Below are 27,288 nucleotides of genomic sequence, written 5' to 3'. Positions count from 1 at the left end.
GCATGAAGATGTAGGAATAGTAGAAAATAAGCTATTTCGTGTACTGTGTATAATATCACAGCTGCCTCTTAAAATTATAAAAACGAGCAGAATAAAGTATTGTCATTTTATATTCATACATATTGATGATGGATGTAGAATAAAACATGAATTTTTGAAGAAAAGGTTTAAAACAATGTAATGTCGCTCTGTAAATCGTAGAAAAAAGTTACTTACTCAGTGTATTACTTAACAAATAAATGTATGGAAATAGTGTGTGAAGAGCACCCAGGTGCTGCCTGACAAGCCTACAGGGTGTCTGTTCCAGAGTTACAACTCCTGCTTTCTGATGAGAAGAGGTGCTGATCCATCGAGTAGATCTAAAAACTGTAAGTCATATGTAGACTCCACACCATGCTCAGGATAATAGAAAAATTATTCTAGAGAATCAGAGGCCTGAACTGCATGCTGTTAGTCCCCAGTTATTACAGACAGTATACCACATCATTTCCATACACTAATCTTTTTGAAGGCTGTAATGCGTACCATTTTTACCAGCTACATTAGTTCTCTGCGTTCCATTTTTATTATCAGGATCTTACAGAATGTCTCTCTTTGAATGGTTAGAAACATCTGTTTTCCTGACTAAATGTTTCTTAAACCTATTTATAAGAGTTGTGTTTATTTCAAGTTTTTGTTAGTTTAAAATGCTCTCCCCCCTCCAGGATTACTCTGGGGCTTTGACAGACAGCAAAAATGTCCCCTCTCACTCTTTGGTTTGTAGGGAAACCTCTTCTATTTTTCTACTATTTCTACTGCTTTCTAGTTTGCTGTGCCCTGCATCTGTCTGCATTTGAACCTGTCTTGGTTTCACACAGATAACCCAAATTACACACAGAACTGTAGTTTTCACCAGGACCTTGTGTTGGAAAAATACATCCTGTTGTCTACTGGAAATAACTTCTAGTACAGCCTATAACTAACTACATATGCCATTTTCATGGACATACCATGTGGATAGTTCTGTCACCCTGTGGTCAGTGCCCTGCTCAGTAATTTCCATTGATGAACTCCAATCTACATTAGAAATTCTTGATGTTCCTCTGTACATGGCCTTTTGCAGGACTGAATTTTGGTCCATTTCTATTATTCATAGTCTCAAAGATGATCACTCACTTCTTTCCTTGCAACACTCTGATTCTTCTTTATCCAGTGTTTTAAATTATCACCACTCTGATCAGCTCCATCCCAGTTATCAAGACCACTGAACACTTCATGTAAGTATTCAGCTGGATCATATCCAGACTTGATCTTCTTTGCTGTTAACCCCTGCCAACCTCATAATTCCCACTTCTAAATAATACTTTTTCCAGTGTTACTGTCATGGTTTAACCCCAACCAGCAACTCACTCAGCCCCATACAGCTACTTGCTCACTCCCCCCAAGTGGGATGAGGGAGAGAATTGGAAGAATAAAAGTGAGAAAGTTCGTGGGTTGAGATAAAGAGAGTTTAATAGGGAAAACAAAAGCTGTGCACACAAACACAGTGCAAAACAAGTAATTAATTCACTGCTTCCCAGGGGCAGGTAGGTGTTCAGCCACACCCAGGAGAGCAGGGCCCATCACATGTGATGGTGACTTGGGAAGACAAATGCCATCACACTGAATGTTTCCCTCTTCCTTCTTCTTCACCCAGCGTTATATCCTGAGCACGAAGCCATATAGTGTGGGATGTTCCTGGGTCAGTTGGGGTCAGCTCTCCTGGCTGTGTCCCCTCCCAGCTCCTTGTGCACCCCCAGCCTCCTCACTGGTGGGATGGGATGATGGACAGAAAAGGCCTTGAATCTGAGGAAGAGCTGCTCAGCAATAGCTAAAACATACCTGAGTTATCAGCACTGTTTCCAGCACAAATCCCAAACAGAGCCCCATGCTAGCTGCTGTGAAGAAAATTAACTGTATTCCAGCCAAAACCAACACAGATGTCCACCTTGCATTTTGCCAGTTAATCCTTATCATATTCAGCTTTCCTTATACTTTCTTACTTATCATTCCACTGAAACTGAGAAAAATTAATTTTAAGCCAACTCTATCATTTACAAAATAAGTTTGTCATCAAGGAGAAATGTCTGGTTACTCATGTGCAAAAAACTTCTGGTAAAACCATGCTGTATTAATATCAGTTTTTCTTCTTAGCCTGGGTTAAAGCACAAAACCAGCTAGGAATAATCCAGGGAACAGAGCCCTTTGTTTGCCTAGACCTTGCACTCAGCTAATGATACAGAAAAATATGTTTCATTTCTTGACTTTTATTGCTGTATAGGTTGGATAGAGAATTAGGTCTGGTGTTGTGCAACATCACTACCTCTTACCAAAGCTAGATACTTATATTGTGTGTAACTACATTTTTTCAGACATTTAAAAAGCATTTTAAGCCAGGTACTACCCAAATTGTGTAATCAATTCAGGTAAAAGGAAAACAGTTTTATTTTGGTTAATACTACCAAGGCACAGGAACCTGACTCTTTTCACCTTGAATGTTTCCTGTTCTCATAACTACCCTCTCCTGAATACATATATCCAGTACTGATATCAGGAGAGCAAAGAAGTAAATTTTTCCTCATGTTCAACTCTTCAGAAACAGCAATATGTTCACAAGAATGGAAATAGAAGAGCAAGGGTAATAGTCACCATAGGTAAATGTTCCTTGCAAATTCTCAGTAAATATCACAAGTAATGAATATATTAACAAACTAGTGTCTGTGAAGAGTGTCTTTCATGGTGGATTTGCTTGACTATGTTCAGTTAAAATTTCAATCATATTCAAAATGTGTAAATGAAATAGTCGAAAAGAGTAATTTAGAAAGGAGCTGACTCAGAAGAGATATTAGTACTATCAAACAGGAATAATGTATTTGCCTACATTGTGGTGGAAGATACAGAGGAAAGGATAAGAAACAAAGTGTTAGAAGTTAGAAGCTGGTTCTGCCAAGTGATATGGCAGTTGTATTTGATTATTTGGGGCTCAAAAAGGCAGCTTTGGTACAGTTACTTTTAGAAATAAGTGTACTGAACCTTTAAAGAGCTTGTTTTTATTTTTGTAGTACATGACTTTACATTTAAAGTAAATATGTATTTCCAAAGAGCCTTTCACTGAGTATCCTGAAGTTGTAGAGCTTGAACACCCCTCTGTGGAGATCATTGTGACAGGCTGTGCCTCAGTAGTGTAGTCTTGTGTGTGGGAAATGAGGCACAGCAACATACCTTGGCTTATTCTCCGTGGCCGGAACCTGTTTCACTTCAGTGCTCATGTATCTACCTCAAGGAAGTGCTGAAGTCCCACTTCCTTGCCTGGGTCATAAGGCTTTGTTCTGCTGTAGTGTCATAACTACAGAGCTCAATGGAAATCTTACATACTAGAGAATATAGCATGCATTCTCTGGAGTTAAACTTCCAATTTGAAGATGTAATTCAAAATTGATTTCTACCTCTCCTCTTTAGAAAAGCCTTCATCTTAAATGAAGGATTTGAAATTGTTGGTGAGTGTCAGAAAACATCATTATTAAATGTCCATCTGCTGAAAAGACTTGTACTAAAAGCCTAAGACCCAGATGCAGAGCCCAAGAAAAATGCCTGCAATTTAGTATGGATTCAGGTAGTTAAATTCTGAGCATAATGGCTGAGTTTGTATATAAGGGCTGTGAAAGCTGAAGAACTGTAAAGTGACATAGGGAAAAATGACAAACGAGTTTTGCTTGGAACCAATTTAAAGCAGTGGTTAAATGTCAAAATGAGTCAGATTGAGAACAGAGTATGCAGTGTCCACTTATTGTCAGTGATGTGATAGTGCTCATCATCCTGCTGCCACAGAGCTGTAATGGATAACGCCTGATGCAGTCACAGAGCTGCTGCACTCAACTTGAATCACGAGATAATAACACACTCCTTCAAACTACTTGTTCCATAAAATACAGCCCTAAAGAACACTTAAATAAAGGGTTTGGCATCTAAATACCTTCTGTTAGAGAAAGTAGCAAACATCATGTGGGATCAATATTTCTGCTGGATTTTTACTTTGTTCTTGGAAGTTCTATGGTGTGTTGCATTGCATTTTAATTTTTTCTTTGCAAAGATGAATATTCCAGTTCCCTTTAGAACTCAGTTGGATAAGAATACCACAATGTGATTTAAAAACTGCTCAAAGGCAGTTCTGTTGAAAGCCACAGCTGTCAAAGGCATTATTTTATGTGGAATATCAATGTTTTAGATAAATTAGATCCAGACCATTGTATATTTTTTTTACTTGTTTTATGACCATGTTGAATTTTATACAATTTCATTTTCTATTTATTGAACTTTAGACAGGAAGTCATCATTATGGGTAGTGCAAAACACTTTGGAAACCCTAATACCAGTGTCTGTATAATCACAGCACAAAACAGATCAGTGTTGAGTTTACACTTACAGCATGATATGAGACAGTAGGAGAATATAGATGGGAAGGAGAGCACAGGAGAACAATATGATAATTTCAGGCAGCCACAAAGGTACCAACTACCAAACTGCTGTTGACAGTTTACATGGTCTGCTGAAGGAGGTTCAGAAGGAATATCATGACATTGCAATCACCATCAGCCCTCGTCTTCGTGACTCAGGCTTTGGTGCTATGCACACAAATAATGTGGACCTCTTCAGACACTGATAATTGTAGGTGAAGTTTGATACTGTATCAGTTTTCCCTTTTTTACAGAGAACTCTAAAGAAGATGGATCTGGCACTTTCACCTCAGCTTCTTGCTATCTCAAATGAGCTGCATCTCTGTTCCACCATTTGAATGTCCTAAAAATGTTGTGCAATATCAGATTTACCTCACACTGTCAGGATTAGAACAAAGATCCTTTCCACGGGCAGTATTTGCCAATTCTACTTTACTTTACATGATCCAGATTCAACAAAATCTCTGCCAGCAATATCTTAGAGGTGGACCAGATAAATTTTCAAGATCCTTCCTAATAATATTTACTACAATTCCAATTTAGTTTTCTGCTGTGGTGGAAACATCCTTGTCAGGACCTCCATCTTAAAAAAAGGCATAATGTAAGTCTTTCCTGCTGCTTTTGTAGACTTCTAAAATTTGCAGAAGTGGTTGACATGACACCTATGTCTAAGACTGTTAAGGAATTTCTTGTTGACTTGTTATAGAGGACATGCTCACAGAGGTAACATTTTATCCATGTTGCAATATGTGTCAGTAGTGTGCCTGCATATCAAGATAGGCTTTTTGTGTATAACTAAGTATAAATAATTCAAAGCTAACCAAGCATCAAGCAAGGTAAGCTCAGAGACTCCTATTCAAGATCAGGGAAAATTCTGATTATGAAATAAACTCTGAGATAACAAGATTATTGTCTCAATCTCAACACCATTGCTTTTACAATCCCTCCTTCACAAATTCAGACATTGTCTCCTGTCCCTGCCCACAGCTGTTGCTTGCAGTGAAAAGGCTCTGCTGCTTCAGCTGTGCTGCTGATGTTTTCTGTGCCAAAGAGCAGCTGGGTTCTGAAGGACTGGCAAAGTTGAATGGTGGAAGGGGTGGCAATCTGAGAAGTAAATGTTTGGTTTTATCCCAGGGCTAATGGTTTTCAAATGTACAGAGATGTTAAACTGACTCTACTCCTCAATACTGGCTTCACTTCTAGGAGAGTTCAAAAGTTCTGACAGTTTCCCATAGAACAAGGGGGAACAGATCTACTTCCTCCCACCTGGCTCCAGTGTGACAGACACTGAGTCATGGATAGCACTTGGCATAAAAGTGAAAGAATTCCTTGATGTGAATGTGTGAATGTGGGCTACAAAGCCAGCAGTAGCTTCTAGGGAGGGAAGCAGTTTTTTGTGTACCTTGGGTATCACACTGTCCAATGAGTGAAGTTCAGCCTGGAATCAAATGTTGTACCTGACTGAATTAGAAAATGGCCAAGAAAATTTTTGGGAAAAAACGCATAGTAAGGAATTATGATCTTGCTCATGGATACTCAGAGAAAGTAGGTCCAGTCTCACCAGAACTGTCTTTGTACAGTATCTTCTGAATGTGGGCATAAAACCAAAGAAGGCAGGGTTTTGTTGGCCAAGCACAAGACTCACTCTTTTCTAGCTTTCTCATTAAAAAGCAAGCTTGGGGAGGCAGAAGGCGAAACCTTCCTAAAGCAAAACCTGGTGGGCTGTGACACCTGTGACTAAGCACTGAAGGGTGGAATAGAGGAGAGATTGTCAAGTTATTTTGGAGGTTTCACAACATTTTGACTTAGCCAGAGTGAGCTAATGCTGAGATGATGGGAAAGGTGTAGAAGAGAATAGGTTGCTACTGAGATCAATCAATACAAAGCAAAAATTTCTGAGAGAATATTCAATTAAAAAGGACAGCTTCTAGTTCAGTCCGGTAGAGGAGCTCCACAGCATCCTATCATGTAAAACATGTGAGGGAAAGGAACAAAATATACAGGACACCCACCAAACTCAGCAGGAAAAGCCTGGACATTTTGGATGGGAAGAGCAGCAGTAGTAAGCAGTGTGCACATCAGAGGGTGTGATCTCTCCTGAGCACAGTTCTGCTTATTTTAGTGAACTAGTTAAATTGATTACCATGAATGGCATTACTTACTGCCTAACATAGGCCTATGTTGGACTGTTGCCTAATTTGCTGTTGTGCCTGTGAACACCATGTATGTGTGTGCGTATATAAGATTCCCTGCAACAGGAAAAAGTAAAAGATTATTATTACACAAACATAAAAAACTGAAGAGATCAATAAAAGTTGTTTTCTTTACTAAATCATACTCTGAGTTCCCCTGGACTCAATAGAAATTTGGCATGAATAGCAAATACAGGGTCTTTGCAGAAAAAGAGCAGGCAAATGTCTTGGGTTTTTTCTCCTACGATTAAAGAAGAACAAAGTTGGTTTACTCTCTAGGGTTCAGTCTCTTATACATTAAATGTTTTGAAAAATAACACTTTTTTGTTTGGCTGTACTTGATCACAGGAAACTATTTCCTTTATCAGAAATGTATGTTCAAATCACATTGTGTCTGCAGATGAGCTCTGGTGAGGCCCAGGATGCCTACACCTTCTCAGTACAAGAGGATGTTGAGCATCAATATGTTCATCAAGACCTAGAACTGATTGCCTTAATACAGTATTTCATGGAAAATCCTTTTATTTAATTTTAAACTCTTAGAAATTAACATTATACTGTTTAAATTTTACATTACATGTATACAGTACAGTTTTATAGTTAGGCCAATATATACTATTTGTATTCTACAGTATAGTACTGTACCTTTATAAAACACACATTTCTGGAGGAAAGAAAGAAGGCATCTGTTCACTAGCGAATACTACCAGGCTTTCCATCCCAGATTCCTCACTTACTAAAATCTGACAAATACAATGGAAGTGCCGCATATGATGTGTATTCATGTTGTCCTCAAGAAAACCCTGATGTTATACACTGGTCTATTCCCTTAGGCAGTCAGCATTCACCTCAAATATCCATCAACAGTGATACTAGTAGGGTTGTACTTTTGGGTCACAGAAATGAGGACTTCCTTCCTTTCGTTTCCAAATGTTATTTTCCACTCCAATAGCTAGAAGACTTATTTACATGCAGTCTCTCACATGCTCAGTTTGACCTTATCTCTAACTCCTTAACTTCCACTTTGACTCTCATCAACTTGTGTATTTTACTGAGTAAATGAAACAGTCTGAATGGACAGGCTAGGATCTGTGAGGTCACTGGACAGTTCTGGTTTTAATCACTGGAAATTTGAACTCTGCAAAAAGATGTCTATAAAAGTCTTCTTAATTCACCACCTCTTTTCTAAAGACTATCAGGTTTCTGTATTTTCCAACCTGGCAAGGAAAACTTACTGGAGATTGGGCTCTTTCAGACATGGTTTAGTGGTGGACTTGGCAGTGTTAGGTTTATGGTTGGTCTCAAAGATCTTAAAGGTCTTTTCCAACCTAAAATACTGTATGATTCTGTGATTTCAGTTTATTTCACTGGTAGTCAGTCTGTCAAGGTTTGTTTTCCAGTTTTGCATATGATTTATTTCTGTTACAACTAGTGGAAGATTCTTTATAATCAGTTTTTCTCCTACACCTCTTTTCTATGATTGCTGTCACGGGTCTTGACACAAAAGTATCAAATACTGTAATGCTTTCATTCTTAAAAATATTGTATTGTATTTTCTGATATGGGTACTAAGTACGAGGTAGACACCTAAGCTTCATTCATTCCATAATAAAGACAAAGGTATTTTCCTTTTAAATTGAAGTATGCTTCTTTATTTTATACTTCATTAAACTTTTTCTATTTTGGTATATTTTGAAAAAAGCTGTTTTAGATATATTCATCAAATCTACCATACAGTCTGTTTATCTGAATCAAAATGTGAATTAAATCAGTGCTTTTGACTTCTATCTGGTAATATTTTATTGATTTTGTGTTTATTCACTCTTTCTTTCTCATTTTCTTTCTTTTTTCTTTTTTTTTTTTTTTTTTTAATAATATCAAATTTAGAAACATTTAGATAAGTTCTACAACCGGTGTACTTTTCTGCCCTGTCATTTTTTGCTTGATATGATACTGAATAAAATAGAGCACTGACTTCATCATTCTATTGCTAGCACTGTTCTGTGTAAGAAAGACTATTGTATTTAGTAAGACAAATATACTGCAAGGCAGTCTGCTGCAGTGGGCAAAAAATACTTTCCTTCTTTTTCCTATTTTTGCAGTGATAAGGGAACACCTGCTGTTCCTTATTTAGGACATAAAAATGCAAACTGAGTTAATCCTTCCAGTAATTATTATTTCCTTTTGAGATTGTTCCACCTCCCTTGCTGAGTGATGAGAACTGTTCTTAGCTACCTTGTTAAAACAAAGATGCAATATAATCACAAAATCACTGTCAGCCTCCTGAGTGTCCTTCACACCTTTCTGAAACTTGTCGGAAATCTTCCACTTCCCCCTGGATTGCTTTCACATTATGTTATGAAGATTGATTTTGTGCCTTTTGGGGTAAGGTTTAGATAAATCTTTGTCCAAGCTGTAAAGTCTGCAAATACTTTTGGGGCAAGCACTGTGAACTGCTACACAGAATCAAACAACAAGAGATCATCAGAAGATTGTCTTGAGAAGTAGGAAAAAGTCATTATTTTAAGCCGAGCTTCAGATTTGACTCTTTTAGCATGTGAAAACTACAGAAGTACAATCTTCTGTGTGGGGAATTGCTGTAAAACAAAGTTAGCTTTTATTGAGGTTGATTTGGATGTAACATGAGGAACAGATTAGACAGAAGTTTTATGCAGATTCATGAGATTCTTCTCTGCCCAGCCTTGGCATGTGATTTTTCAGTAACTGCATGCCAATTATGCCCTTATTGCCACATCTTTTCCTGCCTAGTGACATGTCTTTGAGACCTCTTGCTCAAGTTTTTAAACTGAGTGATTAAACTAGGGTTGTTTTATGGTGCAAAAAAATAATAGCAGGTGAAAATACCTTAGAAAGAAAAAAACATTTTTAGTGTGAAATTCTCCATAAAAATCTCAGTATTGAGAGACTTTCTTGAAGGATTTATTGATCTTTATTGAACAAAATTGTCAGCACTAAGTGCTGTGAGATTTTGCTGGAAAGGAGTCATAAAGTATTTAACACTTGCTGTTGATCCAAATGTTCAGCAGGGCAATAATTTTTCTTTTGGATTTAGTGAGCGCTCTGTTGGTGAACAGGGGAAGAGAACAGCTAGAGTAAAGCTGCCTGGGCAGCTTTCAAAATAACAAAAAAATTATTTACAATCACCTGGTCTGTCCTGTCCTTTTTTTCCTTTTTTTTTTACTATTATAGTTTGGGAAAAGGACTGGAAATCAGGTTCATAGGTGTTGGCTGTGGCTGTGGGAGGCAGGACATCCAAGTGGAGCTTTGTCTGGTGGCTAGGCAAATTCCAGCTGTTGCTAGGATAGCATCTGCTCTCTGAACGGCTTTCCCAGGACTTTTGTGAGAGTGAGGAGAGGTTATGTCTGCTGTTTAGAAAAGATTAAGTAATATGTGGCAGTGAAGGGTTGCCGTGTTTTCAGTGGTTTCAAGCACTTATGCTGAGTGCTGCCTTGACTTCAGGTTGTTGATGCTCCTAAGCCAGGAGCCATCAGCCTGTCTCAGTGGTGTTGGATGAGGCACAGTCACGGATTTTAAATGCATTCATAGAAGGCGGCCCTATCACTGTTGTAGCTGTCCATTACAGAGGAAAGATTGCGGCATTCAGGGTTCTCACTTGTGAGATGCAGAGAATTTTAAATGCTTCCCTGGGTATATTTATATCTGTGAGTAACTACCAGCTGCTGTCAGCCCTCTAACCTTCCTCTGCTAGGTGGATCATATACATCTTTTGATCCACAGACATATGTGGATCAATGTCATCCTGAATTTTTGAGTGACAGGATGTCCCAGATGTTGTAAAAATCTTCCTGATGTGCTACATTCCAATTTGGAAAAAAACACACCCCAGCAGATCACCCAAGAAAGATTGCTGACTACTGTCATATACATCATGTTTCTGCTAGTATTTAGTGATATAAAGCTGATTTCCAGTCCTTTTCACAACCTGTAAATAAAAAAAAACCCACAATTTTTTTTTTGCTATGTGGAAAACTTCCCAATCTGTACTGTGAAGAAGCCAAGGTTATTTAATACTATATTCCATAGACAGCCAGAAGAAGCTCTGATATACTGATTTGCCATTTTATTCTAGTTAAGAAAATATAATACAAATACACATGTATTTTTAGAGATTATGTCTCTCTCTGTCCCTCTTTTTCTCTCTATATAAATAGATTTCTTTTATATACTTTACTCTCATCAAAACGAACCCAGTGTATGGGGTAGGGAACTCTAGAACTGAGTCACCAGTATTCATGATTTATTTTCATCTAATATCTATAATTAAACTTATTTGAGGTTCTTTTTCTGTGATTATACAGAATTGGTATAAGCACATTTAGTGCCACTGAATGTTTCAGGGACTAACAAGCCTTCTGCTACACTGAGCAATTTTATCCTCTGCAGCTCACTGTTTGTTTGTGCTTTGCACCTAGTAACTTCTGTGGTTAAAATTAGAACTTATGTCCTTTCCATTAATATCTGTCAACTACCCACCCTGCTCACCAACAGGTGAGCGCCACCAACAGGAAAATCTTTATATTTTTTCCTGTTGTGTGGTGATATGAAGTAAATCTAAGCTAAGTTGTGGCTTAGAATCTACTGACCTCCTGCTGCTAATATCAACCCCCAGCCATAACTTGGGAATTGTGGCTGATGTGAAGTCCTCCTCCTCTCCTCAGTCACCACTGTATCAGCTGACCTGAGGTGGATTTGGTTTGTTTCATAAGTGTATCTATGTTTGCTTTGCTTGAAGTCTTTAATATTTCATTTCTGTTGTGGTTTTAATCCCAGCTGGCAACTAAGTACCACACATCTGCTTGCTCACTCTGCGCCCCTTCCCAGTTGGATAGAGAGGAGAATCAGAAAAAGGCAAAACATGTAGGTTGAGATAAGAATATAACTGCTATAAAGTAAATTATAATAACAATGACAATAATAATAATAAACAACACTATACGAGATACTAAGAAAATTAACTCTATTCCGACAGAAACAAGGGCAACTCCTAATCTTAGCAGTGGGTAGGTAAGATAAAGTGCCTACTTTCTTTATTCATATTTACTGTTTCCTACAATGAATGGTCCTATCAGCTTTGGTGTAATTGCTTGTGGACTGTAAATAAGCATACTTATAAATAACTTGTAAATAAATATACAAGAATTTCCCAGAGGTAAGAAGCACAATGATGAGAGAATAAATCATCAGCTCCAAGTAAAAAAAACTTCTGCAGTTAGGTGGTCATTTTATGTACAGCAGTCAACCCATCTTTTTCAGTCTCTGTAGAAAAACTACACATTCCATCATCAAATATTTATCTGTAAACACTGAGATGAAGACATATGCATTGCACTGAAATTATGGAAGTTTTTTATCAATTAAATAGAGCTGTTATTATCAGGTTTTTTTCCCTACCCTTTCTATGCCATCCTGAAGAGAAACATCCACAAAAAGTGATGTATACAAAGGTGTTAACTAACAGCTCAGATGAAGTCGGAAAAAATTGATCATGTTTGATCAACAACAGTTTAGTCTGGAGCATGTTGGTAAAAAAAAAACCTTTGTGAGACCTGCTTTCCTCCAAAATTGCAGAGAAAGTGGAGTGATTCTTACGCAAGTAGATGATTCACACAGTGAAATATTGAGAACCCTAGCTAGAATCAAAAAGAAGCCTCTTCCTGGCTCCAGATGACTATAAAAATCAGAAATGTTAAGCTGAGTTGAGGTCAGTCCCTTTACAACCTCAGAGGTTGGGATTTGAGGTTCCATCTCTAAAATGGATTTTATTATTTTTTTAAGAAGTATAACTTAGTTTAAAAAATTTACAAGACCTATGAATAAAATGCAACTTGAGTGCTGAAGTACATAGTGAAAGTCATATAACTATGGAGGATGGATAACTATGGGTAGGCTAACAGATGGAATTAATGGAGCTCAGTCCTCTTAAAAGTATGTTGTGTCTTTTACTTAAACAGTCAGTAGAAATCTGGCCAGTTTATGAGGTATCTAGCATCCACTGGACTCTGAGGTGCTACTTTGTGGCCAGGCAGTAACGGAATACTTGAAATTTTCTTTAATTCTCCTGTACTGGAGATCTGGCCCTTAAAGGTACTCTCTATATGCACTTAATTTAATTAAATACTGCCTTTTTCCATGATGAGAAGCAGATTTTCCTGTTCACAATCCCTCAGCTACTGCTGTGCAACCTTGCTGCGTGCAGCTGGGTCCTACAGCCACGGCCCAGGTTATTGCTGGGATGTACCACTGTGCAGCTGGAGCAGGCAGGGACACTTCAGGCACACTTCTGCTGCAACTTAGAACTGGCACCATTTGTTTGAAGCCCAAGGTGATGGTTTGAGTTAAAATCACTAAATGGGAGGCAATCCCAATTGAAATGGGAATCATTCTGTCTCTTTACTGTCCTTACTCACCCCAAGTATTTAATTTGTAGTTGTGGTTAAAAATAGAAGAGATAATTCAAGATTCGGTTCTGGAGAGAGACTCCTCAAGTTTTGGGTTCTGAATTTAGAAGAAAAAGAGAACAACTCATAGGTGAAGGTGTTTGAAGGTGTTCTCTACATGTTTGAGTAAAATCCTCTTCACATGGGTCCCCAACCTCCCATTAACATAGCACCAAGACTCATTTTGTGAAATCCTGATCTGCAGGAACAGTGCTTTCAGAGCCACTACCCCCAGGAGCCAAGAGCAAAGAGGTTTATTTGCTTCCCCTGGCATGTTTGGAATTACAGAGACCTTTGCATGGATAAGATTGATGGATGTCTCACTGAGGATTTTGTTGTTAACTTCACTTAAAGAATTTTCCTTCACCTGGGGATCACTCTGATAAATTTTATTGCAGGAGAAAAGAGTTTGGTAAACTGATATTTGACATTTTATTCCCATAGCAACTTCCCTCAGAGAGCCTTCCAGGTCAGTTATTAATGAGGTTATTTTCATAGAAACTCTGAGGGAGGTGAATATTCCCACTTTCCAGCTGAAAAGAATGCTTCATAGTCTATTATGTGTATCCTGATCTCACAGGGAAGTCCATTACAGTAAAGTGAAATTTAGATTTTCTATATTGTAGCAATACATTTTCACAAGGAGTATCTTTTCTGCTTCTTATACCTGTCAACCTGTTTCTCCTTGCAATGATTTCAGAGATTGTTCCTGTCAGCTCATCCATAAGTGAACAACATGGTCAATCAGAAACTCTCTTTTCTCAACAAAAACAAATGTTTTTTCACTTACCAAAAGTCTTAAATTTTGCATTGGAGCAGGTCCTGGGACTTTTCTCCTTAGTTTCAATGTCAATGTCTTTTGAAAGAGCTATGAAAATCATGAAGACTCACAGAGGCTTCCCTGCTATTCACTGGCTGTGGTAAGGTCCAGTACATCAATTCAATTGTTCCTTGATGACTTCTGATGTTTCCAGTGGTGCTATTACGTTATCAGAACCAAATCTCTGTCCTGTCACAAAACAAAACTGTTTTCATTGCCACAAAAAGGGATCTTTAATTGACACTTTCACTGGTCTTAAAATAAAAATAATTCACTGACTTGTGAGTTTATAATAGTAAAATTCTATAAATTGCTGGTTATAATAGGATACATGGATGAGAAGCTCCAATTACTTTCCACTAAGCCAAGTGAGTCAATGAAAAGAAACCTTTCTACTGGAAAATAGGTTACCTGATTATATGCTAACAGAATGTAGAAGCAGACAAATCAGCTTTGTTATGATAAACTAACCTATGGTTATACTGAAGATTTGACACTGCCTGACTAAATCCTGGTCATTTCTGTGTGACAGTGAGGTCAGGACTATGGACTTAAAGCAGTTTCATTGTTAGCCAGTGCATCAAACCTAATAATAACCTAATAATGGCAGTTATTCATGTCACATAGTTTCAGTGCCAGTCTAAATATGGAGAGACTTGTGTTCTTTCACAGAATCATGGAATGATGTGGCCATTTTTATGTGGCCAGCTTCATGTGACCAGTCAAACCGAATCCTGTGTGCAAGAAGTGAACATACCTACCACACTGTGTGTTATTTTCAACTACTAGCAAATCTTTTCTGAGCTTCAGGATTGTGTTAACCAGGCTCTGGTCATTTCCAGACATCAATATCTGTTATTTAGCAAAGGTGAGGATTGTTACCATATTTCATTCAGTCTATCCAGAGGAACACCTGACCTCTGATGGTTATTTTTCCTAGCACTGAGTCATACATCAATATGTAAAACCCCTGACAGCCGCTACAGGCTTTTCACAACAATTTGTTGCTATTTGCTCTTTGTTGAAAAAGAGTGGTAGATTTGGCACTCCAAATTCCTTTCACTTTTCTGTTAAATCTAACAGTAAAAGCCCATGTCTTTGGAGTCCAATTGTTTGGGGTTTTTTAAGCTCAGCTGATGGATGTTTAACCAGACATCATAACAGAGGGTAATGAGATGTTGAAAAGGTCTGCTTTAAAATTATGCTGCTGAAGGATTACACTAAATTGACCCACACAATCAAGACCATCTAGGCTGACAGCCCATCATAAGCATTCAAATTCTCGCTCTCTGTCCATGGTATCACATTTTCAGACTGATCAGATCAGTGACCCTCCACCTCCATGGGCATGGAAGTAGCATTGAAAGAGTGTCATTTGTGGTTACCCTGCAGAGTCAGCTCTGCACGTATCTCTCTTCTTAGTCACAGTCTGAGTCTTTCCCACTTTGTGCCTTCACTATGTGCTAGTTCTATCCCTTTCTGAACTTGCCTTTCAGTTGATGATATCTTGGGATAGGAATTATTATAAATTTAATTGACTTTTTGCAGTGTTATCCTCCATTCATGCTTGCCACTGTCATATTTTGTCTCTTTTTCCTTTTAAGCTGTCTCAGCTGCTGCTGTTTCAAATCTTAGGTATTTGTCAAGGGAGCTTCACCTTGGTAATTGCCTGTACCATTAGTCATCATCAGGATTTCTGAAGATCTTCCATTATCCCAAAAAAAAGACAACTAAAACATATCATTGTCTGTGCTAATTTTTTTGCTGCTCACATCATCTGTGGTGACATTAAACAGATAGTCATTCTTTTGTACTGCACTGCTGAGGACATGCTATGAATTTGGCCTTGATCCCTACTAGATTGTCCAGCTGACTTTTTGCAATGATAACACACATTTCATGTTCCTTGTATCTTCTGCCAAGCTCTGATAGCAATATTTGACCTTCCTTTTGTTTTTTAATAAGAAACAATTTAAAATTAATTAATTTAAATTATTAACTTTGCCTTCAAATAATAGTAATTGAACTTTAGTCTGTATTAGCTTAAATCTTCTAACATAGGTTGCTTATTATTATTCCTACTTATTTGCATCAAGTTAATTGGTTGCCTTCTTGGAATCACCAACAAAGTCAAAAGACCTGCTGAGCAGGTAATTTTAAATTTTTCTTTATCTTTATTGCCTGTGCTCACTTATGTGTGAGGAAAAATGCAAATATTGCTGTCAGTATATATTGACATGGCAGGGATCAGAGTTTGATCTCTACTGTGATATAAAACAATTCCTGTTAAAGTAAAATACATAAATTCTGTACTAATAAGCACTGTAACTTCCCTGTGAAGGTGACCATCTCATTGCACTGCCCTTGAAACTTGACTTCCAACCAAATCAGCACTGTAGGTGTATAATAAGGTGCCACAATCAGCTTAATCCAGTCTAAACATCCATACTGCCATCAAAAGGGGTGCTTGTGATCTCCTCTGTTCCTGCTGTCTGCAGCGTGCCAGACATGGTGTCTTTGTGACTGCCTCATTTTCTTCTCAGTTTTTCAAAGAACAAGTTTTTTACCTGGATGATCATGTGCTCTTGTCATAACATCATATGAAAAGGATCATAAAGGGCTAAAATACAGTGTCAGTGAGGTGATCTTTGAGAGAAATTTGGTATGGTATAGAGCCTAAAGCATATGTTTCTGATGTTGGGAAATATAAATATTGTCTACTTCCTCTCATTATTAGGCTGCATGAAAATACAGCCTAAAATAGAAGTCTTTCCTGTGTAAAGCCAAAAGGAAAATGAGAAGTAGAATTTCTTGAAATGTTCTCGTTTCAGAAGAAAAGTATCAGAAATGCACATACTCTATATGGACACAGACAGCAATAATAGTGAAGCAGAAACCATCAGGAATCAATACTCAGAAATTTTTCATTTCAGCTGAGATGAGTGAAGACCTTTTGATTTTGTAGTTCTTTTGCTTCCTTCTCCAATAAAAAAAGAGGAAAAATGGAAAGAAGGCACAAAGCAAAAAGATGAGAAAGACTCCAAAACTAGGTAACTTTCTGTTTGCTTTCATTGGAGCTGAAGTCACATCCTTACTCAAAAGAACAGAACTTTCATATTGCTTTGTATCCTTCAGACAGAGATTATTTATTTTAAAGAATAGTTTTTCCTCTCACCTCTTCCTGCATATGCTCACACAAAGCATCACAGGCAAGAATTGGCTTTTCAATTGCTCTTTTTTTTCCCCAGCCACCTGAGAGTACTGCTGTATGCCTCTGAAACAGAGTAACCTGTCTGAAGACAGGGGCAGCACACAAAAATCTCCAATTAGGAATTGTTATGGTAAAAATGTGGACTAGTTTTAAAGAGGCATAAAGACAAGAAAAGTAACTTTATTTTTTAATCTAATGATCCCAAGAAACACTGCAGGAGAGATATGAAGTCACAAGAGATCTTCTGATCAATACAATTAATCTTTGCTAGTAAACACCTATTTGTGCTCAATCCTTCAGAAAGAATAGCTAATTTCATCCAATCTGTGTTAAAATTCTTGTGGAGCAAAGCAGCAGCTAAACATCCCCACACCTTCCACAGAGCAACAATTTTTTTGTTTTTTCACAGGATAAAAATAACAGCAACCCCTGGAGTCATTGGTGCTTCTGGTGAAGCTCTTACTAAGGCTACCACAGGGCAACCTTTCAGTCGACTTTGGGCAAAAGCTAATGACTGTGCTCTTAGATCAAAATCCTGCTGCAGTTTACAGCTGTAATGCTCTGTGCTGACTTCAGTGGCTGGCAGACAAATCCCTCCCAGTGACTCATGGAAGTTGACACTGACATCCCTAAAAACATCAGATGTCTTTTCTTGATTTTCGGTTTGGTGATAGACCTCTAACTTCTCAGACAAGGTCTGGAGACTGTGGGATGGCACTGAGGAGTTTCAGTTTAAACTTCCCTCAGAGAAAAGTTGTAATGATTTGCAGCCTGTTCTACTTGTCAAAGGAGCAAACTTTGTTTTACAGGCTTCAGGTAGCTGCCTGATATATTTTTCAGAATAGATGTATTTAATGGCAGTATCATTTTAATTTGGCTTATTGGGGGTAAGCAGCTCTGGAGAGAAATTTTCATTTGATCCTGGGTTCAAACAGATTCTTCTTTACCAAGGAGTTGCAGTTCCCTTGTGAATGCAAAATCTCATGTTGGTTTTTTTTGCAGCTTTTACAGAATAGCATTAGAAATACAATTATGTTCTTTTACAGAATTTAAAGGGAAGAAGAGTTTGAGAATCAGTCCTAGTATCTTTTTTGCTTAGCAGCTTGGTAACTTTCAAATGCTAATTTTCTTTAGAATTTCAATGTTACTTCTGGTTCTGGCAACACATGCCTGTTTCTCTAACAGTGTAAATTATTAGCTGATTCACCAAATTCTTCTAGTCTGTTTTTATAGCCTTTTGAAAAATGGTAGGCTGTTGTAGTTCTTTCCAGTATTCATTTCAACTAACACATTCAGAAAACTCCCCCGCCATTTAGGGAAAACCCCACTCTCTTTAACGATGTGATGTGAGGTGGATTTCACTAATTACAGTGTAGAACCCCATGATGCTGGCACTGCTTTTGATGAACAAACCATGCATGGTCTAAATACTCTGTGAATTTCATCAAATGTGTAGCTAAATTGCATGTGAAGTACTGCATTGTAGGAGGATTGACATAAGGAAATCAGAATGTCTGTAATGCATCACAGCAGATGTTCTTTAGCCTACTCTTTTATCTATGGTATCAGTTATTTATTGATAGAATATAGAAATAAGAAAGGTATAAATAAAATCACATTGTTGGTTTTCTAATAAAATCACATTGTTGGTTTTCTAACACCCTGGTACTGAGGTTTTCTCCCCACTTTAAGAAGGGAAAAGGTTTCTTCCCCTATGTTTTGTTTGAAATGTGACATAGATGGAAGATAACAAGAAACTCTGTCACCCTGTTTTCTTTTTTTTTTTTTGAATCAGACCTTTCCTCTGAAAACAATTTTAATGAATAATTAAACTTGTTGCCAAATCAAAATGCTGTTATTTTCCTTGACAAAAATTAAGCCTTATGCTGGGAAAACAAAGCTGGTTTTGAAAGTTTGAATGGAATTCAAGTTTACCTTTCCAGATTTCCTTCTGGCACAGTTCAAAGCTGGACTACATTTCTGTGATATGACGCTTCTTCAAAGGTATTGGAATCAGATTCTTGTATCCCCTTCTGTAGATCCAAATCTTGTACCTGTTTACAACTCCTGTAGCCCAACAGGCCACCAGCTCAGAGGGAACAAAGCACAGACCATGCAAGTGCTGTGAGGACACCCATGAAAGGGAGATGTAGCCCAGCCAACGATCCCATCCTGCAGGTGGCTTCACAAGGAAGCAAAACACAGAAATAAGCTGTTCTGAAAAAGCCACTATGGATCAGTCAAGAGTTCTGAAATGAAAGTCTTTTGATAATACAGGAATGTTTCATTTTGACTGAAGAAAGTGAAGTATGCAAACATGATAAGACTGAAATGCATTGTAAAGTTCAAAACAAAATTAGCCGAATTTTAAATAAAATTTGTTTGGCATGCATACAAAGATCTTAAATTCTTTCTAATTGCAAATAAAGTCTGAATAATTATTAAAAAATTAACATAATTAGTTTATATTGAGACTAAAACACTCATTAATCATGAAGAATTGAGACATTGTGATGCAATTTAAATACAAAGCCCCTAAATATCATGATTCATCATTAGTGAGATAAAACCAGCTCTGAAACTTCTTTTTTGTTATGTATCTCTTTCTAGCTAGTAAGTTTCCCAGTCAAATAATGTATAGCAATGTCCCATTTTACTCAGAAACCTATGAAGCTATGCAGATTTGTACTCTGTTCACTTCAAAGACGTGCCTGGCTTTATCATTCTGTCAGCAGAAATTAATTTCTGCCTTAATTTAAGAAGTGTCTTTCTTCACTAATGCACTTACCGTGAACAGAGCATGATGGAAAGTGACTCCTTATGACTACCCAAACCATTTTTTGACCCTTTACTTAATTTTTAGGCACTGTTCATGTTTGTCCTATCTATGACCATTCAAGCAGGGGGTTTTATTATGACTATTGAATATATATGACTGTGTCTACTTGGTTACTCATCTTATGTGTTTTGTGTGGAAGGACAGTAAAAATTTTAACAAGATCTGATGGCTGCTAAGATTTGTTGAGGTTCTGTCAGCACAGCCTGTGGCTCTCCCTACAGAAGGCTGGAACATCTGAAAAGTAGACAGATACAGAAAGAAGATGGCAGAACTAGTCTGAAATCCTAATAGCAGTGCTATCCAGTGAGATCAAACCATACAAGCCAAATCTAGAAGGAAATTCAATTTAGTTATTATTCTGTTTTCCTGATTCACAGAAACAGGAAGCATTAAACCACCCCAAAACAGACCTGCAAGACAGTGCTCAGACTTAAATAAAAATCTATTTTCTTGGCTAATGCCCATATCTCCTTGTTTCTGTTTTCTCTTGAGATCAGTGAGAATGAAGCTCGACGTGTTGAAATGCTCGTGTTAAAAATATGGCTTTACTGTACACCTCCTAATGCCTTAGTCCTCGTGTTCTGGTTTTGGCTACTCCCAGACAGTCCAAATAAATCAGTGGGACTCATCCAGGGAAGGAGAGTTTGTATTTAGCTTATCAAGTTCTTCCAGAAAGGCCTCTACATTTTTTTTATTCTGCAGAGCATGTGTATGCCTGTGCTTTGGCCACATTCGATTGAATATTTTCTCTAGAAGAAACAAAGTTCTTTCAGGTAATGGTTATTGAGTGTATTTGGACTAATCACATATACATGCAGCAAATATTCCTCAGCTGCAGTGAGAAAACAGATGTCAGCTCTATCTAGAATCCACCCAATATTCATATTGCCTCTTTAGTTAAATGTAATCTATGCCTGAACAAATGATGTGTGACATGAGAATATTTTAAACCAGTAAAACTACAAGCGAAAGGGTAAAAATGTTATGTTCGTTTGTGAGATCATAAATCAAATACATAATACATAATGGTCTGTTGTTGATGTAACTTTTTTTTTTTTTGGTTCAAGTAAACATAGCATTTGTGAATAATGCAGCAGAGGTGAATGCTTATAAAATACTTTGTTGTTTTAACATATATCATTATGTATATAGTGCTGATTAAAAAAAGAATAGGCATTTCCACTACAACTATTCAGTGTTTTTGCTGGGTGGTTGTAAAACCCATTATTCACTGTGATGTGAATATTTTCCCCAAAGTATACTTTATCCTCAGGGAGCGGTGGAGCAAGAAATATTTATTTTATCTTTCACTAGAAAGTTTTATACCAAATATCTGCTCCATCAGGGCTCGTGCCGTTCGGAAGAGGTGCCTGAGAATGTGTGGTATGAAGTGGAAGCCAGGTTCTGTTCTCAGCTCCACCACAACGTGATGTGTGGGGTTTGAATCAGTCTACTGATTTCTGTACCTCCGCTTCCACAGTGGTGAAGACTTCTCACACTTTAAAAATGGCTTTCATTCTTCACAGTGCTTTTATAAAGCACTATTACCTGAATTGGCTCTTACTACTCTTCCAATTCTTTGTGTGTCTGAGCTCTAAGGTATTCCCTATACCTAATTTTACAGCTGCTTGGTGATGGAATCATTCTCTTTTTCTACAGACAGTGGCAGAAAATATTGGAGCACTTGTCTAAGGTCACATGAGAAGACTGTGGCAGTAGAGGGGTTCCTGTGTATAATTCAGTCACAAACCACTGCACCATCCTTCTAGATATTCCTGATCGTTTTTGACTACACTAATATATTTGACCAGGTATCTGTAATGGTTAGGACCACGTTTTTTTGTTTTTCATGGCAAGCAGGATGAAACCTTTAATTCAGTTGTGATTCCTGTTACCATCATCTGGCTTTTATTTGTTCAAGATCAAACTACTCTACATGGGGCTAATTCGAAACTATGATTCTAATCCAAGTAAAGTACACTTGTGCTAAAAGTTGTTAATAGAGAGTCAAGTCTGTGCAATGGAATGAATTTAAGGTTTATTTGAGTATGACTAAATGGAAAGCAACAAAATATTTATATGTATATATACAGCACGTTGCTGAAATTAACGTGCATCCATTGCTCTGATACTGTAACATGAAACAGATGTCATAAATGCTGATCTATTTTGTTTCTTAGTTAGCAAAATATCTGGTTTATTCCATATTCCTTCTTAGTTTTGAATTAACGGTGGCTTTTTAAGGGATGAAGGTGGGAGATGTAGTAGGAGAGATTATAATACTTGGTTTTTCCAAACTGGTGGAAATCAAAGAAACTGGAAAGAAAGTCTCTCATAGTGTTGTTAGTAAGTTTCATTCTGTGGGTATACTTGTATGAAAAATTACCTGAAGACAATACAAACAAATTTTGTTTTCTGAAAACTGTTCATATTCTTAGACTCAAATTCAGAGCTGATGTATAAGACCTCCGAAGTATGGTGTGGTATAAAAATGAAGGTGCTCAAAGAGTTGGAAAATATATTTTTTTCTCTTGAGTAAAAGGTACAAAGAAAGCTATTTTCAAAAGAGTAATACTCATATTACTGATACAGAAGAAAATGTCCTTCTACCAGCCACACCATTATCTCAGTGGGGCTTTGCACTAGAAAAATGTCATTAGCTGTAAAACCAGGCACCAAAAGAACTACACATGCCATGTTTTGGAGGACAAGAATTTAACACTTGTGGTCTCCTCATTGCACAGAGGAAATGGCAGTGTCTGACCTTGATATTTTCAACATTGGAAGTGACAGAGGTCATGATGAGCTGTAATTCTTCTCAGAGTAAGTGGTGATATTTTGGCATTGAATTTGCACCAAAAATAAGGACAAAAAAGCACATATAGAACCTGAAAAAAAACTTTAGAGGAACAAAATTAGACAAAAGTTTTGAGACGGTGAAAATAAAAACATTTGAGGAAAACACCTGAGGTGTTTGGCTAATGTAGTAGCAAGGTGGCAGTGAACTTAGCTCAAGCCTTCACTATTTTCAGAGCTGTGCTGCTCTGTTCTAGATGGGACTGTTGCTTAAAGCATCTTAGTTTTACTCAATGAGTTTAGTATTGGTCTCAGCTGCAAGGTAGCCCATTTGTTATTCTTTCCTAATATCCCAAGAGAGGAACAGTTCCTCAGTTTGTGAATCTGCAATGTTGTATGTTTGAATGATCAAAAGAGACTGAGTTGTCTCACTTTAGTGAATTATTGTTTTCCAGAGAACCACAATGGCTGCAAGTGGCTTACTCATTTTAGATGCAGGTTCAGGCATGTTTACATATTTCCTCAGTCATTTAAAATTGTCTTTATTTTCTCTTCAAAAAATGTGTTACAATCATTGTACCTTAATTTAAATAAGGCTTATGGCACTGTTAGCTACAGAAAGAAAATAATCTTTTTTTTCTTAATGAAGATATGAAAATGTAACATCCCACTTTCTATCCAAGTTAAGCACAGAAATTAAGAAAATTTGATCAGCTGTTGTGGCTATGATTTTTAACCACTTATTTACCTTACTAATAATCCATCTTCAATTCCATGGTCTTGTGCCTCATTTAATAATTTCATTCTTATGGAAGTGCAATTTAAATTAAATCCAATTTAAAAATTAAGTTTTTCTAGTCATTCAGAGCAACAAACACGGGAAAGAAGGAAGTACAGAGAACTAGAATAGAAGTTATATGGACAATAAAAAATGTCCTTTTCATAGCTAAAGATAAATGCTTAATCTTAGTTTTACAAAAACAGAATAATTCTTCAAACTGATGTATTTCAAAACATGTCAGGTTTCAGAATATAATATAGTCAAGTATTACTGAAATGTGGCTTGACTCAAATTGAGATAATTACAGACTGTTGCAACAATTTTTCACTTGTTTTGGGCACTGGACTCAGCTGAATGTCTGCAAGGTAAAGAACAAATTCAAAATAAGCTTTTTTTAAGGAATGTTCTTGTTAAAAAATTTAGCAAAATAAGCAGGAAACACGAGAAAGTTTGAAAACACAGGAGTGACACAGAAAACACCAGCATGCTGTGCTGAATTTTTGGATGATTTTTTCCTATCAAAGCAATTAATGACATTAACATGTTGTTTAGGATATTTTCAACACTGTTTTGAATTCCTACCTAAATTAATGATCATCTTAGACAGCCCAGTCATGTACTTGGGAGGGATGACAGGTGGGAACAGGATTTAAATGGATATAAGTTTATGTGGAAAGGGGTTTTGCTAAACTGGCTATCTTCTTCATCGGACCAGTACCAGCCAGTGAGAGCTACAAGAGAGTGCCCTGCTGGTAAAAACTGTCAGCACAGTTCCCAGCTGCAGGTTGCTGGCAGACAATCTCGATTCTCAAACATCTGGGTAACCCTAAATCTTACAGGATTCAGCACAAATAATTTTTTCCTGATTTTCAGTTTCCAAGCAGCTTATATATCCTTTGTAAAGTTTTGCATTTTTATTTCAGTATCCAAATTCTAAAGCTGCTATACTCACCATCTTTGTTTCCTGTAGACTAGAGTCTGCTGCTCTCAGCTCTGTCAGCTCTGGGTTTGATTTGTCTGCAGCAATTACCAGGAAGGTGGTTGCTATAGCTGCACTAATGAAAGGAGCAACCACGTTTCCTTGAAGGCAGCGTAAGCAAGCATAAATAAACAAATGCTTTGTGGTGTTCGTAGTGTAAATGAGATATTATTGCAACAGGGAAAGTAAGATATTAACCCTTTTTAGAGGCTTGATAGCTATCAACCTTTCAATTTTCTATGCAAAGCTTAGCTTGACATGGTATAATTTTTTGGCAAATACTTGAAGTATTATGAGTTTTATAGGATTTTCTCCTTCATCTTTATGTGAGTCCATTTTCATTGTAGTTATTCTTGTTACCACATTTTTGGGTGGACCTGGAACAGGTTGCTCAGAGAAGCTGGGGCTGCCCCATCCCTGGAAGTGTTCAAGGCCAGGTTGGATGGACTTTGAGAAACTGGTCTAGGGGAAGGTGTCCCTGCCCATGGCAGCAGGGTTGGAATGAGATATCTTTAAGGTCCCTTCCAACCCAAACCATTCTATGGTTCCATGATTTTTTCCAGTGACAGTCTGCGTCCACAGTTTTGCCAGTTACTGTTACATCAATGACAGGCACATAGGTGAAGGTCCATGGCCAAATCCAGGAACATAAGAAAGTTTTAATTTAAAAAAATCCTGTTAAGTTGCACTGAACTTTGTCATCTCCGGTTCACTGAATTTAGCTCTAAGTGTGATTCTTTTCTGAGAAGTGACTATAAAAACTGTATCACACATTGTCGTGTTTGTATTTCAGTGGCTTTGCATCAATTTTGTTCAGGATGTTGTTGGAGTTTTTTTAAACTAGATCTACCAATGAAGATTTGAAGGTCATGCTGTGTTTAAACTCATGTAACACCAACAGTAATGGCATTTCTGAGAAATGAAATCTCACTCACCCTCACAGCAAAGCACTTCAGTGTCTAGGACAGTCTGTGCTGTCAGATTTCCTGAAGTGCAAGTAAATCCATGCTACTGCCAAGCTAAAATGGAATCTCTCAAAACAAACTTATGCTACATTTATGAAACAGTCTTACAATATTAGAATTAAGTATTGCATTAAGGTGGAAAACATTGGAAAGGCTGATCATACTAGCTCACCATGGGACAAGCTTCCATCACTGTAACAAAATATGGGAATTATTCTGAAGAGTGACTACTGTAAAAATGCTAACCATATGTTCTTATGTATCTGTAGGTAGAGGTCGTTACTTACTTGAATTATTCAGTGTCCTTTTAATAGATCTCAGTATTTCTGGAAAATGCTGAGCAGTTTTTGCTAATGGCTGCATAATGCTAACTTGTCTCGTTACTTGGTTAGGACAGAGATATGTTTCTTTCTGGAGATTGTGGACACTGGAGGAATTGGTGCAAGATGAACTGATGGACGAAATGAATGCAGCACATTTTAAAGCAAACTTCCTTTTTGCTAGCTATTAAGTATATTTGGTATTTTAAGAGAAAAATTGAATACCACATGGTAAAAAGATGTTAGTTGGACACACGGGAATTTCTTTTCTTGTCTGATTTCTGATTCTGACTTAGCATGCTACAAACTATTTTCCTTTTCTTCTCTCCTTTATTTTGCAGTTAACTTTGACCACTTCCAAATATTGCGGGCTATTGGGAAAGGGAGTTTTGGAAAGGTAAGAATCAACTTATTTTTAACAGTTAAAAGTTTAATAGGGAATACTTTTGTGGTTTTCTGGCTTGATTAAGGTAAAAGAATATAGGTTTTGTAGCCTTTTCCTTCTTAAAGACATCTGACAACCAGTATGAACTGTCTGACTATTCATTAAAAATATTTCTATTATAATCCATTCACTAAAATTAATTGAGCAAAAATTATTATACTAATTAATTATCCCTAGTGGAGATTAGCAGAATTTAGAAATCTGTCCTGAAAACAAAAATGAATAAAAAGGTAGGAGCAGACTACTTCTTTAGACTGTCCACCAGAGTGATCTTGTTCTTAAATCTCAGCTTATTTGTGTCTTTAAAATAATTGCAGTATTTTAAAGGCACTTTACATAGATTAAATCCTCTTGGGACTCTATAAACTGACATACACTATAATTATGATCATTGAGTAAATGTTTGTTCAATTCAACAGGATTTTCTGAAACAGAGAAGATTAATGGTTTGTTTACACTTGAGTAGAGAACCTTTCTTTCCTATAATAGTGATTATATACAAGGTTTTAGATTTTAATATGGGTAAATACAAAGCCACAAAGTCAGAGAAAATCATATTTTAAAAATATTAGAAACCATTCCTCACAGGAATACATCTGAAGGTGAAATATAACTGATACTTGATCAGGTGACTGGTCAAACAACAGCTGTCTAGATCTTGATTTCAGCGATTCCTGAGTATATGCCAGCTCAGTGCTGGTGAGGCGCTTCTGTAGTCATGCATTAAGAACACACAAAGGATTTTGCTGGCCTCCAATGCAGAACAATGACTTTAATTTTAGAGAGGCTAGAAATACTTCTTGCAGAACAGCATGGTCCTTCATGGCATGGTCCTTATTCAATTCAGTAATTTTCAAGAGAAACCCTCTTTGAGGTCAATAGAAGAATATGCTGCTTGGGCAAAATGGTACTTAAAAACTCCTTAAAAATCAGGGCAGCAGAGATTTGTGATTGTTTATTATTGCAATACAGAGATGGAATACCATGCC

The 27,288-nt window shown here is 37.2% G+C and overlaps 1 protein-coding gene across 1 annotated transcript in view; it reads left to right on the top strand.

Moving 5' to 3' along the window:
• The window catches only part of STK32B (serine/threonine kinase 32B), a 162,187-nt gene that overhangs the window by 2,354 nt on the left and 132,545 nt on the right, over nt 1–27,288 (top strand). Inside the window, exon 2 of the mRNA XM_032109940.1 lies at nt 26,196–26,251. Within this exon, the coding sequence (XP_031965831.1) occupies nt 26,196–26,251 (56 nt within the window). The remainder of the gene's footprint in view (nt 1–26,195; nt 26,252–27,288) is intronic.

This window comes from Corvus moneduloides, chromosome 5, assembly GCF_009650955.1.
Source record: "Corvus moneduloides isolate bCorMon1 chromosome 5, bCorMon1.pri, whole genome shotgun sequence".
Taxonomy (NCBI): domain Eukaryota; kingdom Metazoa; phylum Chordata; class Aves; order Passeriformes; family Corvidae; genus Corvus; species Corvus moneduloides.
The sequence above is the reverse complement of the archived record's forward strand: the minus strand, read 5'-3'. Positions and strand labels throughout refer to the sequence as shown.